General features: G+C 33.7%; 1 protein-coding gene across 1 annotated transcript in view; it reads right to left on the bottom strand.

The window, feature by feature from the left end:
- Positions 1-20,172, bottom strand: part of LOC129232569 (calcitonin gene-related peptide type 1 receptor-like) — a 124,428-nt gene that overhangs the window by 71,799 nt on the left and 32,457 nt on the right. Inside the window, exons 5-6 of the mRNA XM_054866705.1 lie at positions 17,441-17,579; positions 2,578-2,691 (exon numbers count right to left, since the gene is read on the bottom strand). Of these exons, the coding sequence (XP_054722680.1) occupies positions 2,578-2,691; positions 17,441-17,579 (253 nt within the window). The remainder of the gene's footprint in view (positions 1-2,577; positions 2,692-17,440; positions 17,580-20,172) is intronic.

The raw sequence follows: 20,172 nt of genomic DNA, 5'->3' as shown, positions 1-20,172 counted from the left end.
GTTAAACGAGAGCCGTTTTGAACGAGCAAAGTGTCTGAAACAAAACAAGTGAAGCCTCAGAACCTCGCTGAGAAAAACTAACGTAAAAGATTTCGTAGTATAGTTTGCGCAAGGAGATTTATAATTTTTGTGACTTTTGCTTTATTGTTACTGGGACGAAAATGTATCCGTCGAAAACGACCGTTTTATTTTACTTTAAGTTTCTTCTAGATAAGAATTCTTTTCATAATGTTAGACCATTTATTATGTTCTATAATGATGTTTAAAACTCCTATTTTTGTTTTGAAAACATTAAAATGCTCCTCGGAAGAAGGGTGGGAGTTGTTAATCATAACTCTAACAATGAACGGAATAAAGAATGAAGTCAACTTCTGATAAGCAATGTTTCACCATATGATGTTGTTAAACATATGCCATTAGGTATGAAAAGGAATTTTCAGTTAAGGTGTGTGGGCCAAATAAGACCTTGTAAGTCAATAAGGCAAGCTCCTTTTTTTTTAGATGTAGCACAAAAAAACTCTCTGGCTCATGATTTCATCGTCATAAGAAAGACTAGTTGATGATAATGTGCTCAATCTATATAGTTGACGAATTCAAGAAGAAAAATGTCTTTGTGACAAAAAATAAAAATATTAAAACCATTTTTTTTCCGTTTCGTGGTATTTTTTGACTTTATTTTGTCTTCAATTCTGCGTGAGATATTCGTAGATGAAGGTATTCCTCGCCCACTGGTATTGTTATTTGCGATCAACGTTGCAAAAATCCCAATTCGCCTTTCTTTGTTAAAACTGCTGACAAACATAAATGAATCTTGAGTTTTCACATCTTTTTTTTCTTCTTATTCTTCGTTAGTCAGCATATAAACGTGCAAAAGTTGGAGCCAATTGAAGCATAAACGAACCAGATATTAGATGATGAATCTTAGGGTGACCTTATTTGGCACACTTACCTTATAAAATCAGTTACAATTATGAAACCACTTGCACAATGTGCAACTATTATTTAGTTCAAGTTAGGGTAGACCAGGGGAATGCCGTCACCTTAAGGAACTTTAATTTTAAATCAGCATCAAAAATCGTATTTATGAGCTGGATATTTATTTTGTATTATTGTACGTCATCTTAAGAATGTTTACAAAATTTGTTATTAACATATCTATAAAGTGAATTGAAAAGCAAAAGAAGTGACATTTTTAGTTTATACGAGTGAAAAAAAAGTATTTTGAATTCATCTGGTTTTCTTAAAATTTACAAAAATCACAAATGTAGCTTTCAGCTCTTCAGCTGACTCTGAATGCTACACTCTGAATGCATCCACTTGCCACAGCAAGTGCATCTGTATCACCTTTCGTTCGTTCCATATTTATTGTATATAGCAAAAAGTTGAACGTTTGGATCAAAAAGGTCATCATTTTCGTCGTCGTCACAAAACTTTTTGACGTTTATGTCTTCCGCATCTGAATAGTTTTCAAAACTGAAAAGTCGCTGGCCCCATTTCTTAACAGATTTATTCATTTTCTTTTGCTGTGTTGTCACTGCTTTCTCTTTCTTTGTCTTGGATTCCGAAAACCTTTGCTGCAGATTTTGTTTCGGCTTGTTTATTTTTCAATGCCTTTCCCTTTCTTTTAGCTACTGTTCTTCCAATACTGCCTTCATTGGGGTTCCCATTTAAAAATTACCGAGTGGCCCTTTCATTTAGAACTTTCCTCTACCCTTTCTGCGGCCAATTTTGGAATTGGTGAAATTTTTTATAGTGATTGAAGAAACGTTTTCTGAGGCACTTCCAGAACGGTCTGTGATGAGCAAGGTGCTACATCCAGTAACTCATCTTCAGACGTATTGCTCAGATTTACAAGATTATTTTCTTCACAAGTTTCTTCTGTTAAGACTAACTTCTGTTAATTAACTCTTTTTACTAAGCACAGATTACAAGAGTGCATTTTCGTTCCCTTAAAAAATTGCTTTTGACCTATACAGTGGAAAGATGCTTCCGGGGGTAATGCCGCCACCATGGCGGCATCACCCCCAAGAGGTGGAGTCATAACCTGCATCCGACAAGATGGAAGAAATGTAGATTTAAGGACATCAAAACAAACTTGTGATCAATATTGTTGATTAAAATATAGGCTAAAATATCTAGTAAAAGGTTGTTCATAGCAAATGCAGCCATTGTAGCATCTAAAGGTACATACCTCAGCTTATTCAATATGGAAAAACTAGATCAAACTTCTTCAAAACAACATTCGTCACTATAAGAACAAAACAACGCGCGCAATGGCTGCTATCGACTTGGGGCATTAGTTGTAGCATCGTTCGCTATAGGTCAGGAACTGTCAGGCCGGCTATCCGGTTTTCTTGACTAAAATATCAGGGGTGGCGGGATTTCCACAGGTGGCGCCAATCCCCCGATCTACCCTATCTGAATATTTTTCCAGTACATAAAAAATGACTGAAAAAGCAATTTTGAACCTCCTCTCCCTTTTTATTTAAAGTATTAATCTTCAATCCGAATTTACATTCTACTTCAGGCTGCTGTGATTACTATAGAATTTTTTTAACAGACTTAAAGTGGACATACTTTCTGGAAGAAATCCCGTGATGAAACGAGGGCAGGGAATGTAAGCAGTCTTGCCAGCAGTGGTGTCATTCCAACAGCCCCATCCGTCAAAAGTTCGAGGACAATATGGTTCATCTGCAAGTCAGAAAAATATATCATTAATAAAATGCACATTGTCCAACTATTATGAATTAGTGAAAGATGGAAATGCATACTCTCCAGATCCCTACCCTCCAAAGAGTTGCAAAGTTAATGAAGGGGTTACACAAAAGCCAAGGAATTTTACGTTTTCTGTCGTAAAAGCAAAGGTGGTAAATTTTGTACCCTTTTCTAAAGTAAGATAGATAAGGGAGACAGAGCCATTCCACGGAAAATGGACGTTTTGTCCGGCACATAACCGACCATATATTTTATTAAAAAAGTAATAATATCCAAAAGAGTAACGAACAGAATTTTCTTGTTAAGAAATCAAACATATGTGTGATTTCTAAAACAAGAACTTTTGTGCAGTACCCACTAAAACTATTACTTTTTAATGAATATATGCGCTGTTACTTGCGAGGTATCATAGCGGCCTTTTCTTAGGGATGGTTCTATAAATGATTTCATTTTTGATCTATGACCAGGGCTTTTTTTTTTGTTAAGTTTGACCATTGAGAATTTAGAGAAAGTGCTTCATCGAGCATGAACTTGCATTCATTTCATTTTGAACACAGAACACTATCAATACTAACAACTAATTCTGTGTCAAACACTAGCTTTTCTATAATTTTAAACTACAGATAACTATTTTGTTTAATCAAGAACGTTCATCTGATTGTTAATTCTTGAAAAATGATGGTTCAAGGAAGCTTTGATTTCTCGTAACGAGGAACCTTTGATTCCCCGCTAAAAAGATTTTTCTATACCACTTTCAGCTCGAGCGTAAAAAGCATCAAGAAATATTAACGATATTTTTTATTAATTCGAAGACATGATTCGGAACAAAATGTTATCTTGTCGAAGAAACTTCTTTTGAAAACGAAGTCCTCCCACTTATCTGCTGATAAAAACAGAGTTTAAGAATGCAATATGCTAAAATTTAAAAAAAATAATAATTCGAACGATGATTTTTAAGAAACTTGCTGATGAAAAGTTGAAAATGTGAGCTCCACACAATAAAAGAAAATCTTTAGACTGAATTTTCGTCCAATAAAAAGTTTAAAAGGAAAGAAAAAAATATCGCAAGCAAAATTGAAACGAAATAAGTCTGGATTCGTAACCGTGATCATCGTATTTTCCCTCAGCAAATTCAGTTTAGATTTCATCAACTCCCCAATAAGAACAGAAATTTAAAATCGGGACAGCCATGCAATCTCAGCGGATCTGAAGTTTTCAGTCAAACAAAGAATGTTAAGTAAGAAATCTATTCTATTTTCTTTCGATTTACCAAGGACACACAAGATGAAGATAGCACATTTTTGTCAAAGAAGTAATGGATTTTAAAAGGATCAGAATGTTAGGACCTAGTAAATTGTTTTTCTTTCATTCCTTTAAACTTTTAACTTCACCAACGCCTCTGTAAAAGACATAACATCATTGTAGTTAGTTTTTAAATGGTAAATTTTTGATTTATTTATTTTAAAAACAGTGACTAACTGAAATACCTTATGACAAGCTTTACTTTTAGTAAAATGAAGTTAATTTCATTTTGATTCATTCCTGGAAAAAATGTGTTAATTATGACTACAGTCTATGATAAAGGTAACGTAAAAAAAACCTTTTATTTTCAAGATTAAAAATAAATACTCAAATACATAAAAATTTAAAAAAAATATATATATTATTTGCGAGTTACAAGAGAATAAACAAACTTACTAATATTTTAAACTTTTCTCTTTAATTTCCTTTATGGAATATTTAAAAATAATAACGTCATATTTTTTATTAAATCAAAAATTTTCTCTCAAAATTATATATATATATATTATATATATATATATATTGTATATATATATACACACACTAGCTCACCCAGCCACGCGTTGGTGTGGCTGAGAATGGAAATACTTTTTTACACATTAATTTTATACAATCAAATTAATATTTTTAACAAACCTGGAAAAAGTTTAGTCGATTTTAAATCACAGGGAGTTATATAAGAATGGCCGTGTTTGGCCGAAGAAGGTACTTATTAAATTTAGTAAGTACAAACCAAATTTTCTATCGTAAAAGCATTACTTAATTCGCTTACAATACTTACTTTAAGAGAATTTAGCAAATACTTACTTCGACCAAACGTGCAAAATAACTTGAAAGTGATAAGTAAAGTATACCGGAATGTTAAAATTAAGCATTAACCAACATACGATTTTTGTACATTTTATTCATCTAAGCTTTAACTATGGTTTTTAATCAATGACTTCTCACAATATATACTAAATAAATTGATAAGCTCTAAAAATGGAATTTTATAAATTGGATAGATAACAGTAACTTCGAACTATTGTTTCAATTATTTTAAATTTTTAAAATTGAAAATTATGTTTTTAGTAATTTGTTCACAATATTTTTGGTTAATCTGTCGTATGTTAACACGAAAAGATTTTACGGTCTTCCCACACGTGAGTAGGTGACATTTAGTGGCTCATATGGGATTTTCCAAGTCCAAACAGCAAGTATACATTGTTTGGCCTTCAGATCTATTTTTGGTTATCGCGAAAGCTAAGTGAGGCGGAAAATGAAGCCTTCTAAACGATATTGGAAATTCTGACGATGTTAATGGAATGCATTGCAGCAGGATGATTTTTCCTTTAAACTTTCCCGTCAAAATTGTTGCTTCAAGAACGTTTCCAGTGATCCTTTTGATAAGTGTATATTTTCATAATCTAGGTGGGTTTAAATTATGGAGAAGATTAAGTGGTGAACCAACTTTCAACTGGAGATTGTGTTTTACCATTCCTGGTATATCCAGATAATTTAAAATTCTGTTGGAAACTTTACGGAGACGTTGTCATCAACAATTGTATCAATTGATTTAAATGACTTCAAATAACTGGGCAACAACTGTTGTATCTAAAAATTAATTGCGTCTGCATCAAAGTTTCTTGTTGCCAAGCTCCCTTACAGAGGCAATTATTCTAAAAGAAATTAAACTTATTCGGGAATACACTCTCAATTAGTTCACTTTTCAACTTAATGGCAGTGCAGAAATTGTCTGGCAATTTAATGCATTCTGTATTTTGATACAGTTCAATTTTACAGTATCCAATATATTTGTGTGAATAGATTATTTTGCATTTGTTCCCGAATGTTCATGGTCAATCGCGGTTTCGTGATATTTCGCCATAAAAACAATTGTTATAAGCATGCGTTGATTTCATCGGAATAACTGGTAATGTCTGCCGGAAGTCACCCAGTCAGTAGTAAGACAGTACCATTGAAAAGTTTATCCTTGCCTTTAAAATCTTGCATACTCCTATGATGTGCTTCGAGTAAATGCTTTTGCTCATTTACCATAGTACACTTATCCCAAATTATAATTGCACTCTTTTGCAACTATACAGCCATTCCGCGGTTTTTTTTTTCTGTTGCACATTGCGTTTGGTTTGTCATGAATGTCTAATAGGCAATTTTAAAACTGAATGTGCTGTTTGTCCATCATCTAAAAAAAGCAATGCCTGACGATGCAATTGCTACTGCAATTTTTTGTTGCGACTGTATCTTCGCAAGAATAAATGACATTAAAAATGTCTCACGGAAAAAAAAAGAAAAGAAATGTTTTCCGCTGAAATTCAGTAATCTTCGAGAAATTCTCCTGAAATCTTTTAGAAGAATTCAGTAGTCTTCTCGGTTAAAGCTAGTCATGTCTCTGGCACCTTCCGAGAAGATTAACGTAGGATTAATACAATAGCTTGGCACCTTCCTGTTTTGCCAAGAAGGCTCCCAAAGCATTAACGCAATCACTGCCAAGGCTAAGCCAGACTCACAGGAATGTAGCACGAATCTAACTCGTCTGTAATTCTTGCAAAGCTACCGAATCCAAAGGTTTTTTCACTCTCATTGGGATAACCTCCCAATGAGAGTGAAAAAACCTTTGGAGACAACCTGGACAGGCCATACTCGAGCTGAAAGTGATACACTTATTAAATTTTGCTTAGTTAATCTGTATACTGGTGGCGAAAAATATTTTTCACAACAGTGGGAAGTCTGCATTTGAGCCATTTGTGACAACATTTTGACCAAGATAGTTGATTTTCTCAGGAAGTGAATAAAAACCTGTAAAATCCCGGAACGTTCTACGGAAGTAATTAGTAAGGATTTGGAATTTTATAGTGTAGTGTTTTCGCAGTATGTCGAACGATGTTAGAGTTATATTGATTAATTAACTTACACCGCCATCTATTAGGAATTCGTAGAACTAAACTTTCAATTCACGCTATTATTAAATAATAAACACTTAACTTGCAACAATAAATGATAAAAAGTATCCTATCTTTTAAATTGAGCAAAATTAGATATAGTGCTGAAATGTTATTAAAATCGGTTCCGTAGTTTCGCAGTTTACCCTGAACATATATCGTGACACGATATATATACAGCCTGAGTAAAAACTTTAAGGCCAGTATAATTTTCTTTGAAAAAAGGAAAATGAAATTAAAGGGATTTTAATATTATTGTATTATTAATTATTAATGTTCATTGGTAAGAAATAAAGCAACAGATAGGATTTGTAAAGCATGCAATAACCAGAAAAACAGTGGTTTATTCAAAGTTAGCATTTCAGCTTGAGTAAAAACTTTAAGGCCACTAGTATTTTTAAAAAACTGCAAGTACTTATACTGTAATAAATGTCACCTTAGTTAACAAGATTGTGGAATCCCTTCAACTTGCAGTTTTGTGATTAATTTCTTCAAAGTTTTTGTCCTACTTGTGACGATATCGTAAGATAAAAAGTTAACTGTTCAAGAAAGAGAGCAGACTGAAGTTTTTTCTTCAACAAGGATAAGTAGGCGTACTATTGCGAAAAAATAAGAAGATCGAAGAGTGAAGTTAACATTTTTGTTTGATTTAAGCACATTTAGGGTAAAAAGAAAACCCGAGAAAACTTAAAGCTTTGTCCTCGCGTCGTGGAAGAAGAGTTTGGAAATTATTACATTACCTGAAAAGTACTCAACCAGGACTCTTATTCAGACGATGGGTTTAAATGTTTGTCAAAAACGATATCTAACACAGTTAGAAGGTGCGGAAATTTTATTAATGCTGCAAAATTGCTGAAACCTCATTTATTGAAACTGCACAATATAGAGCGTTTCAACTTTAGCTAGTAAATCATGATCTGGGATAACCAATGAATACAAATAGTTTTTTCTGACGAAAAGAAGTGGAGTTTGGATGAACCAAACGGAGGGAAGTACTATTGGCATGATTTACGAAAAGAAAAAGAAGTATTCTACAAGCGTCAATTACATGGAAGCTCTGTCAGAGAGTGCTTTGCTTACAATGGTGTGTGCTCAGTTGCGTTTGTTTCAGGTAAAATGAACTCATAAGCATATCAAAATGTCCTCCCAAGTAATCTTTTACCAAATGCTGAATTTATTGCTGGAGAAAATTGAAAATATCAGCAAAACAATGCATCTATCCATCCGAGTAACAGCGCAAAAAAATAGGTTCCAATTAAACAATGTTGAAACTTTGAAATGAGCAACTAAGTCTCCAGATCTTAACCCAATAGAGAACATATTGGGTGATTTAGCAAGAAGAGTTTATGCAAATTAGAGACATTTTACTGCATCAATAGAGCGAAATCTACCATCGAAGATGAATGGTAAAAAATACATCCTGAACTTTGTCAAAAACTAGTTTCATTCATGAAAACAAGAATATTTGAAGTAATTTGAAGGAATGGCTTCCACACAAGCTTATAAATGTTTGAATTTTTGTCCTCATATGCTTTTTTCTATGTCGGCCTTAAAGATTTTACTCAGGTTCAAATATTGACCTGTAATATTTTCTGATAATGAAACACTTACAACTAATTTTTTTTTGTCTTTTTTACCTGTATTTAAGGCTAATAATTATCACTCTTATGACTTTTTGATCCTAAGATTCAGGTGTGTCTAATTTCTCAAAAAAGTGCACTGGACTTAAAGTTTTTACTCAGACTGTATATATATATATATATATATATATATATATATATATATATATATATATATATATATATATATATATATATATATATATATATATATATATATATATAATAAAGGCATTCGTTGGGACAGTTATCAATAAGCGTCGAATATTTTATTAGACACGGTAATTTTACTGTTTACTGTTCTCAGAGTGAAATAATTTCAAAAATCAATATATTTCTGATTACAGAAAAAGTTCTACGACTAAAGACAAAAACGAACATCAAAGTCTGCATTATATTTCAAGCAATAAATCGAGCTAGAGTTTAATCGAGGGTCAGGAAATCACATTTGTTTCTGCCCTCATTCAGGTTAGTGGAAAACAATAACTCTTTTATATTGTTCCAAGAGTCAAAGTTTAGAGAAGACCTGTATTTTATACTCAAGACCAAAAGGTTATAATCGATACATACAATAAATTTGAGAATTAAGTGTTGATAAAATGGCTCACTCGCACACATTTATGATTAAGGGGGGAAGGGAGCTAAAGTGAATCTGCTCGATATTGATTGATTGTAGATCAACACTGCCGTGGAATGGTAAGGCGCCGTATCTGCAGAAATGCGTTTTTGAGTTATTCGAAGAAACTCGTTTTGAGTTCCCCACTAACAGTAGTGAAGTGTTGGAATGAGATGTTTGTTTGCTGCTTTATTTCCAGCGAACACCAAATAAGTAATCTTGTACAATAAAGTAAAGTGCAATAGAAAACAAAAATGCAAAAAAAAAAAAAAAAAAAAAACCTTTCGAATTTTCAAAATTAATTTTAATTCTGAAATTTTGAATTCAAATTATGTTTTTTGCAATCACGAGTTATGACAGGACCCTACTCATTGGTTACCACCCCAATTGTTTTTCTCTAGAAACTGTTCCTGTCCCTGCTCTTGGGCGGTTACGTGTGTATAGTTGTGTATGTGTAGCCTTGTGTGTGTGCGTTGACCTGTGTGTTTGCACGCTGTCATGTGTGTATGTGTGTAAAGGCGTGTTTGTGTGTATGAGCGTGCGTGTGTGTAGGACATGGACGCCACCGACCAGGAGCAGCGGCTACCGGGACGAGTCGCACCTGTAAGGGACGGTGGGCTTGAAAAAGGAACCGGACATCAAGGACGATCAAATAAAAACAATTAGCAATCGCGATTGCTCAAAAAAAAAAAAAAAGGAAAATTTTGCAGACATTGCACTTTATCTTTCCAAGGCAGCTACACTTATGAGAATTATACTGATCCTCACATATATAATAGCGAATTCACTGATAGAGTAACCCTCCTGACGTCACCAACAATGAAACTCGCACCATAGCATGATAATTTGGTAATATTTTTTGGAAACGTTTGACATGCCGGGAAGTGCTTTATCTTGACAAGGCTGAACTGGATCCGGTAACTTAACTGTTTTACTGGTAAGACTGTCATTTTAGGAGAATGAAGAACAGAAAAAGTGGTCATCAATGAACGATATTTACTGGAGTTTAGGGTTGATCCACTGGATTTAGGGTTACAATTTCAACTATCACCAAACAGGCAATTGCTTCGTTCAAATGTAGTAGCAATTTTCACCCGTGATTCCTTGACGGGCGATTTTCTAGTTTTCAGAGGATGAAGATACGAAAATTCGTCGACAATTAACGCTTTCTACTGGAGTTTAGGGTTAATCCACTGAAGTTAGGGTTAGCATTTCAACTATCAAAAGATCATCAAACAGGCAATTGCTTCGTTCGCATGTAGAACAATTTTTACCCATCATACCTTGACGGGCGATTTTCTAGTGAGTAAATATAATGATGAGTAAATATACTAATAAGTATCACCAATAAGGCAATACTTATAAGGTTGAATAAGGTTGAAAATGCATAAAATACCAATAAAGTAATAGGAAAAAAAAAACAAAACAAAACCATTGAAAATGTTGAATACGAAGCACACATGCATGTAAGACACCAGAGAAAAGTAAACGACGAAAAAAAAAAAAATCACGAATATACGTAATAAATATTAAAATGCGAAGGAAAACAAGTGAATAGGAAATAATGCAGCTGATTAGCGCAATCAAATGCCTCGAAGAATTGTAAAAAAAAAGTAAGTATTTCTTGATTAGCTAACCACATTAAATCCAGACGAGTTAATCTGGGCGCATTAAGATGCTAAGAAGTATGTGAAATATCAAGGAGAAAACATAAAAACGTTCGGCCTCATGAGGAATAGATCTGACATTGAAGAAGCTCAATTCCGCTTAGGAAGATTATAGATATGGGTTATTGTTCTTGGCTCGAAGTTCAGTTAGGTTACCGTCAGTTTCAACCCTGCAAATAACCTGCTTTTCACCGCTTTCCGGTCATTACAGAGGAAATGTGGATTTTTTTCCTCCTGCTTCCTTTTGGAGTAAATGCGGAGTTTTATCCAAAATGCATTACGTGAAACAAGTTCGTCTACTTGCTGGGTACAGCCGCTAAGGATGCTAAAAAAACGCTCTGATACAATCATTGAGCAACCTCTGTTTACATGCAAGGGGGAATTTTTTAATCGGTTTTTTTCGGAGCCGGAGCCTGTATTCTTGCGAGGCAGAAAAGTGTACGTATTGTGAACACGGCTCATCTGCCTCTAGATCGGTTATTGTGCACTTCAGACTGAAAAGTCCGTAATAAGGACGAAACTGCAGATCGCGGCATGTTGCATATATATGTTGGTATATTGTAGGGATGCACCGATAAGCAAATTGGTCGATTACCGATTAATCGGCTGTTGATAATCGGCCAATTAATCGGCTCTGACCGATTAATAATCATAATGATTATTTTAAATGCTATTAATTCAATTGTCATTTTTTTTTCTTTCTTTTACTTTAGAAATAGTTAATAGTTTTCTTCTGACAAGATTTTTCTCTTTCATAATTTCCCAAAAATAATTTTAAAATTTCATGCAATTTCTTTCTGCCAGCTTTTATATTAATGTTATAGTAGAAACACATAATGTTAACACTAGACATGAAAATTTAAAAATATTAGGGGCAGCCTGTGGTCAGCAGGGAAATTTAGGAGCATTTTTTGCTTTAAATTTATTTTTTAATTATTAGCAGCCATTTAATCTAAGTTTCTATTAATTAATAAAAAATATTAGGGTATCTAAAAGCATTATTCTAAAGATGAAAATATTGACTCATGAAACATGATGCAACATTGTATATATGTGCATATTTATTCAAAAAAAAAAAAAAATCACTTCAACCATAAGTTTCCTAAACAAATAAAAAAGTAAAGTATGTACAATATTTTTTTAGATTGAATACTATTTTTAAAAAATTATCAAAAATTAATAATTTAAATAGTAAGTTGTATGATATAACCATATGTATAGTTACGAGGAACAAAATAACTGAAAAAATAATCAAGTTGTGTCACCAAAAGCTGGGGTTACTGTATCATCGTAAACTTTAGGACATCCTGATTTTCTTTAAGAAATAAAACCAAAGAGTTGAGGGGTTAGGGAGAGTTAAGAGAAGGTTCCACTGGGATCATACACACATTTGTTTATTTCTGTTACATTTCTGTCCTTCAAAAGATAACTAGAAATAACATTGATAACATAAAAATAAACGAGCTGATGTGTGCATCACATGTCTTCCTTTTACTCCAATTTAATGTCATTTCCTCATTATTGGCAACTTCAATGTGATTCAATTGTTTACTCTCTAAATATCACCAACAGTGGCCAAATTGAAACCAAATTTAAGAAAAAAAGAAAAAAAAAATCTCCATATTTGTCGACAAGTTGGCAACAAAACTTGGCAACCAAAAGACTGGCGATATATCGCCAAGTGTCCAACAAATTATAACACAACTTGAGTTTACATCGAAATTAACAATGATTTCCTCCCCAAAAAGGGGCAAAAGGCCCCCTTAGAAACATTCCAATGTAACCAGAAGGAAAGATGCACAACTAGACCCCACTAGAAGTTTACGTACCAAATTTCAACTTTCTAGGACATATCGTTTTTGAGTTATGCGAGATACATACACTCATACGCACATACATACGTACATACGGACGTCACGAGAAAATTCGTTGTAATTAACTCGGGGGTCTCAAAATGGATATTTCGGGTGTCTGTACGTTTCTAGGCATATATCCACGTGTGATCGGGTCGAAAAAAAAAACTCAACATTCATTCGGGGGTGAGAAAAAGGGAAATTAAGGCCGATTTTTGAGTGAAAATTTTTTCGTGAATACAATACTTCCTTTTTTGTAAAAGGAAATAAAAGTAGCTGCAAGGCAGGTGATATGAAAAGAGTAGGGGGGGTTAAGGGGGGTAAATAATTTTCGTATTCCAATTTGAATGTCCTGTTAATTAATTACTCTTTGTAGCGTCACGTGAGTTTCAGCTGTAAGAATTATTTTTTAATATTTCATTCAGTTTTATAAACTGTCTAAACTATTTGTTTTTACTCGGTACACTTTCATGCTGCTGTTCTAAAATAATGTTTGCAGCAAATTACGTTTATTGATTGTTAATTAATCATAGTTTCTTGTTAAAGGTATGCTTACAAAAATTAGTTTCAAAAAATATTTTTTTCGCCGATTAACCGGCAAAATTTGGCCGATTATGGCCGATTAATCGGTGCATCCCTAGTATATTGCACATATTATAGCATTGACTACTTGTTAACATATGGAAAAAACAATTATTTGACTTGCTTTACTACTAGGAATTTCTATAATAATTGAATTGTTGGAGTGTTTATCTTTGAATTTCATCATGATTTTTCCTATACATAATAAGAACTATAGGGAAATGATGTTTGCATAATTCACTGATTATCTTCGTTTGAATTGGAAATTATAATTTTTACATAAGTGCCAAAGTAGTGATTAATTCAAAGTTTAATTTAACAAATAACTAAGTTTGATCTAAGCAATTCAATAGTTAACATTGCGTCAAATATTTAAACCAATATGAAGACGATAAATGCAACTTTAGCGATTATCCACCAAAAATTTATTTTATCAAAGGTAATAAATGTAAAGGGGTTTTTAAACTATTAAAAGTAATTATCTTCAAGTGAAACAAACTAATCGGTGTTTGATCACCAGAAAGGTAAAGAAAACTTCATTAAGTACTACACACACAGTTCCATTCCCCTAAAATCAATCTCTAGAGCCCAAGTACTTGCGATTCTTTACTCTTGAGTACTTCACTGAAACTGAAGACGTTGAGTGAGTTTGATATCTTGTTCAAAGTTCCTCGAAATTACATGGTTAAAATTTAAACTAGGCAATTATGTATATTTCTCTTTAACCAATGCGTGATTTACTCAGAACAAAACAGAAAAATTAGCATCGGACGCGTATATCTGTTTAATTAGTGTGGGGAAATATTTCAGATCTTAAATACTGAGAGAAATTCTAGGACTTTGAAGCACAGTTACAGATAATATACGTTAAAGTAAGATGTATAGCGATTAAATCAGGTTACTTAAGTGAAATGATCTGTATGTCGCTATAATTATTATGGGACTAATTATGACGCGGAAGTATCCATTTAAGCTAATATTATCAGAATTTTCATGCTCTTGAAGTTCACATGCATACAATACATGAAAAGCAATTTTTTCCCGTCCTATGGGACTCAGGAGTGGAAACAGATTACCGTTTTCGAACGGGAGGGGGGAGGGGTAATGTTAAAGAGTATAGGGTTTTTGGGTACGAAACATTTTTGAAGCTGCTTGGGTGGCAATTCAAAGCTCTAAGTCGACCTCGAATAAGGCACCAAGTAGGACAAAAATGTTGCTAAGTAATTTCATACGCAATAAAAGGAAATAAAACAGTCGAGTTCGTTTATAACGAGCCCTGATTTAACGAGAACCCGGATTTAGCGGGGAAATCAGAAATACTTGGTTGGTGCAATATCAGTCAGTGTATGGGTGCAAAACTCGCTTTTACTGAGCAAACTCCGCTTAAAGCGAGCAATTTTTCGTGATTCATAAAATTTCTATTGACTTCCAGCTCAGTCAGCTTATCTTCTCCTTTTTGGTGTAGTGTTTTTAACATTCCAAAGTCAACCAAATCTAGCGATAAATCATAAATCCCGAGGACAGGCGATGACAGCACTTTTTTTTTTGTTTGTGGAGTAAAGAAACATTTAAAAAGTATACATGTTTGTATATTTGTAAAGAACAAAGACATATGAAAGTGACATTCATACAATTGAAAGCAAAGTAACCAACTTCTTCGGCACTGTACAGTGATGAAAACGAAGAAAAAAAAGCAAGTATAATAAATTTTTATGATTTTTTTTCTCGAACTCGTTTTTTATGAGTACTCGGTTATAACGAACAAATATCGCGGTCCCTTTGCGCTCGTTATAAGTGAGTTCGACTGTATTCAAATTGTTGTTTAAAAAAAAAAAAAATTGACAAAAAAAAAAAAAAAAATCGAACCGACTTCAAATTTGCTCTAAAAAGTGAAAAATAATTTTATTCTTTAAACACCATCGATAATGCTTTTAAACATAATTTTTGAAGTTGGCGCAAAAAAAAAAAACGTAAAATCCAGTGTAACCATGCTTCGTTCATATTTTTTTCAGAAAAGCATCCAAAGTTACGAACGAAACATTTATATCGTTATTCAAATATGTTGTCATCAATGCATACTTTATGTGATAGTGAAGAAACTGGTCCTGGTTAAATTTATAGTTGTAGTTGAGTTATGGCTGTGAATGATTTTTTCTATCGTTTTTGCGCCAACTTCAAAAATTATGTTTAAAAGCATTATCGATGGTGTTTAAAGAATAAAATTATTTTTCACTTTTTAAAGCAAATTTAAAGTCGGTTCTATTTTTTTTTCAAAATTTTTTTATTTCATCCTTTTTAGTGTAAATGTAGGTATTTCAGAAATAGTAAGAAGTTATCATCACGAAACTTCACCTTATTTTTTTCCTAAAAATGCTCCATAATAAAAAAAAAAAAAAAAACTATAAACACGCGTTAAACTTTAAGCGATAGGCACTAAAAACTTATATTTGTTCCTCTTTGGAATTAATGTGTAGTTAATTTAATTATAACCATTTAAATATTACGTTTTTCCTAACTAATTTACATTTCACAGCTGTTAAGTTGCTCGTGATGCAATTCTGTATTTTCTTACTTAGCCCCCATCATTTGTTATTGGCATAGATGATAACGAATAAAATACTACTGTGTAGTTGAGGCAAACCTAAAGGTAGCATTGTGAAGGCTAAATAGATCCTAATCACTGAATCACCTCGCTTCCAGGTTAGGTTTACCCCCACTATGGAACAATAGCACTGAAGAAGGGAAGATTTCGATAATTCACATATTGTTACTATAAATCAGCAAGGTTACCAAAATAAAATTATTTACGCCAAAAATGAGACGACAGCGCCAGATTCCCGATTATTATCGAAATATCCCCCTGAAGAAACTTGATGGTTGCTTCAGAGAAGCCTTCATTCAAAATTATCATTACAATTACTATTAATGTTACTGTCGTATGGCACAGAACTTTCATAACAATGGGTTTTAAATTTAATCATTTAATAGGGAAATTGCATAAAATTTATGGTTTTTTGCCCATAACTTTTTTTTCTAAAGGACAAATATGGTCAAACAAAGTAATGGGACCTAAGTTGAGCCATCCCCTATCCATTAAAAAAAGAATCATCAAAATCGGTTCACTAGGTGAGACGCTGTAAATAGAACAAACAAACAAAAAAAAAAAAAACATATATACGGTATGAACTGATAACCGCCTCCTTTTTGAAGTCGGTTAAAAAATAATTAATGGATTGAAAAGATCACGGCAATCGCTTTCATTTTATTCATAAAGTATTTAAGCATAATGCGGGTGGATAATATCGTCGACAGTTAAGGGGGGGGGGTCATGACCCTCATTCCCCCTCCTTATAAAGGGTGTTTTTTTATTAGAAGTATAGAACATTAAGTCAGGAACACTGTTTGATCTGTGGGCCATTTTGATAGTTGTCACTTGTTTAATTTGGTTTGCCATTTCATCATGAATAGACAACAGGACGGTGCAACACGCCACAGAGCGCATGTCACAATTGATTTATTGAAAGAAACTTTCGGTGAAGGAATAATTTCGCTTAATGGACCCGTGAATTGGCTTGAGAGATCATGCGATTTAACAACGCTGGACAATTTTTGTTGGGGCTGTGTGAAATCTCAGGTCTATACCGATAAGCCACAGACGATTGACGCCTTGAACAAGAACATTCGCCACATATCACTCACATACGGCCCCCCACTCCTGCAAAAAGTGATAGAAAATTGGACTTCCCAATTAGACGTTCTCCAAGCCAGCTGAAGTGGACATATACCAGAAATTTAGTTACACTTAAATAAAAATTGCAAAAAATCATCTTTCGAATAAAGCCAAATTCATTGCGATTTATATCATTTAACGATGTTTTATTTGAACCTAAAGTTCTATACCTCTAAAAAAAACACCCTTTATCTGACGCTGATGGGGCTGCGTTTGACTTCTCATCTTTATCAGATCTATAGTGTGATCCCTCGATGTGACATCCAGTCTTTTATGTGCCTCAATTAGGATGCGACATTCAATTTCCCCTGGCTGTAGGCATAGTTCTTTCAAACAGATCAGAGGTGTTTTAAACCTTATCCAATATACAGTAGATATACTGGCTCTCCCCAGACTAGAATGAGTTAATAAACTTACCAGTGATGGGTTTAGGAGCAGCTAATACGTCCTCTAAACACATTTCAAACGCTTCCGCCGTCTGAGGTTCGGTGTAAGGAGATCTCTCTAGAGTTGTCAACTCTTGGATTACTTGAAATAGAAGATCAGGATCGGCTGACTGCAATAAAAAATAAGTCATGACCAGTATTCTTTACTATAAGTTAAGTTTATCCTATTAATGGTAACTACTAAATAGAATTACTTCCTTTGCGCGTTAGTGCCGGGTCTAGTTGGAAGCAAGTCAAGGCCCTTGTCCTAGGCGGCGATATCTGGGGGGTTGTAAATTCACCCTATTTCTGTGTTGTATTTTTTTTTTGCTGATACTCGATATAAAAATTCGAAGGAAGATGGGTAAGGGGGCACTTTTGAGATTTGTCCTGCCCTAGAAAAATCGTAGATCCGGCTGTGTACGTGTGTTGATAACTACTGAATAAGTAGTTACAGAGCAGCAGTAAACACGGAATAGCTCATCAGTGCCATTTTGATGTCAGAAAACAAGAGGAGGGTTCACTCAGTTATTGATTTTTTACTTTTTTTTTTCTTTTTTTTTTTTTTTTGGACCACGCGCAATTAAAGAGGAATATTGTCGAAAAATGAAATCCCAACTAAGAGAAATGTTGATGAAAAAATACGAATAATTTCCAAATGGGTAAGATCGTGTATTTATAGCAATCTTGCGTAATACTTCTTCCGAAGACAGAAAAAATTCACTAGCGGTGCTCAAACTAATCAACTAATTGAAAGGTTTGGCTTTTTATTCTATCAAACTCCCGCCTTTTTCTGCCAGAGTGTCGGTTCGTGGCAAATTTGGAAAATGAATAAGCTAATCAATGGATAGGAAGTGCAAAAAAGCTGACGAGGAATTAAAATAAAATCTAATTACTTTTTCGAAATCTCTTGATAGTGAAAAACTAGAATGTAAATTTAGTGCAAGAACTCTTCGACTATGAGTCCCGACCCTAATTTGAATTCAACATGTACTAAAAAAGGGCCACTTTAGATTTTCTAAAGCTCATTAGTGTATTTTTAAATTCTAATTCACATGTAACGTTTAATTTAAACATGTGTGTGTGTTTCTTTTAAAACTTCCCGCAAGCAGTTAAACGCGAAACCACGAGCTGAAAAGCGTAAATGATGAAGTTTTATGCACTAGTTAAGGCTGCTTCATCGCCACAAGACTAACACATTATGGTGTTACAACTTTTAAAAATAAAGAAAGAATAAAATACTTTGCATGAATATTAACGTCATAAGACTCTTAAAAAAATAACAAGGTTGCTGAATCATTGAAGTGTTTCTTTGGTAAAATTGTGACTCCATGTTCAAAAGATGTCAGTAAGTGAGGTTACATCTGGGGTATGAAACAGCCATTATTCATATTTAAACTGACGGAACAAGAGAAAAAACAAAGTGACAAATCAATAAACCTCTTGGCAAGAGCTCCAGAATCCTTCATTGCTATGCTGTCATCAGGAATAACTAAGTTTATGTGCGTGCGTGTGTGTGTGTGTGTGTGAGAGAGAGAGAGAGAGAGAGAGAAAGAGAGTGAGAGAGAGAGTACGAACAGTTAGGGCAAATCTAACCTGGCAGCATTGTGAAGGCTACACAGATTATATTCCAAGCATTACGACACTGCCAGGTTAGGTTTACCACAACTGTAGATTGTTTTAAACATTTTACTATTTAACACTTTAAGGTGTAAGCAATTTCAGAGTCGTAGTCTGGTTTCTGCTCAATTTGGATTGTCAAACAAGTTATATAAGTGATTAGAGTTCTAATAAAAGCTTGTTAAACAGCTTTTTGTTTCTTGTAACTAAGGTCTTGTTTTTCAGAATTAAAAAGTATCATTTATTGAGTTAGTTTTTATTTTTTGGTGTTTATGATTCTTTAACCTGAATATGGTTGATAGGAGCCATAGTTTGCCTATACTATTACAAATTGCCTTTTACCTTTGGATCTATTCAGTAATGTTAGGAAGGTAAAGTGTGCTTAAATTCTGAGATGAGATACCTCAGCAAGAGCGATGCCATGACCAACTACGAGCATGGATGAAACATGTGTCAACATTTCGTCCGGTCTCTTTTGAGATAAATTTATGGTCCTCTCATGGTCGTAAAAATGAACAAGGATTTAACTCCCAGCCTGGAACGGAGCAGGAGCTTCGGGTGGCTTGCCAAAGAAAACCACAGGACTGTGGCAACTTGTTGAATCCGGTGGAACGTAAACTCAAAGAGAGGAAAACTATCCCTTTTTTACTACGTAAGTTATAAATTAATAACGATAAAATTAATAGATAATTTAAAATATCAATTTTTCTTATAAATAAACATGTAGGTTTTGTTTTGTAAGTAATGTATATTTAGTTATTATTCTCCTGAATTTCTTTCATTCGCATTTTTTAAAGAAACCATTACTTTATTCTCCTATGAAAACACGCAAAGAAAGTTGCGAAGTTATTCTCCCTGTTATTAAAACTGCCATAAAATATTTCAAAGGAGTTTGATTTTCCAAATTATATCTAAGATCTTACACAGGTCAAGAAAGGCAGTATGATTCAGATGGCCCAAGATTTTGAACACCCCGGACCCATTGAGTAAAATATAAAACATTATCCATTGTGCAGTATTCCTTTTCCTTTCCTTTAGGAGACAGCAAGTTATTTTGCTCCAGATGATGCTCGGCGTAGGACAGCCCTACCCATGAGTTTCCAA

Source organism: Uloborus diversus, chromosome 1 (genome assembly GCF_026930045.1).
Source record: "Uloborus diversus isolate 005 chromosome 1, Udiv.v.3.1, whole genome shotgun sequence".
NCBI classification, from domain to species: Eukaryota; Metazoa; Arthropoda; class Arachnida; order Araneae; family Uloboridae; genus Uloborus; species Uloborus diversus.
The sequence above is the reverse complement of the archived record's forward strand: the minus strand, read 5'-3'. Positions and strand labels throughout refer to the sequence as shown.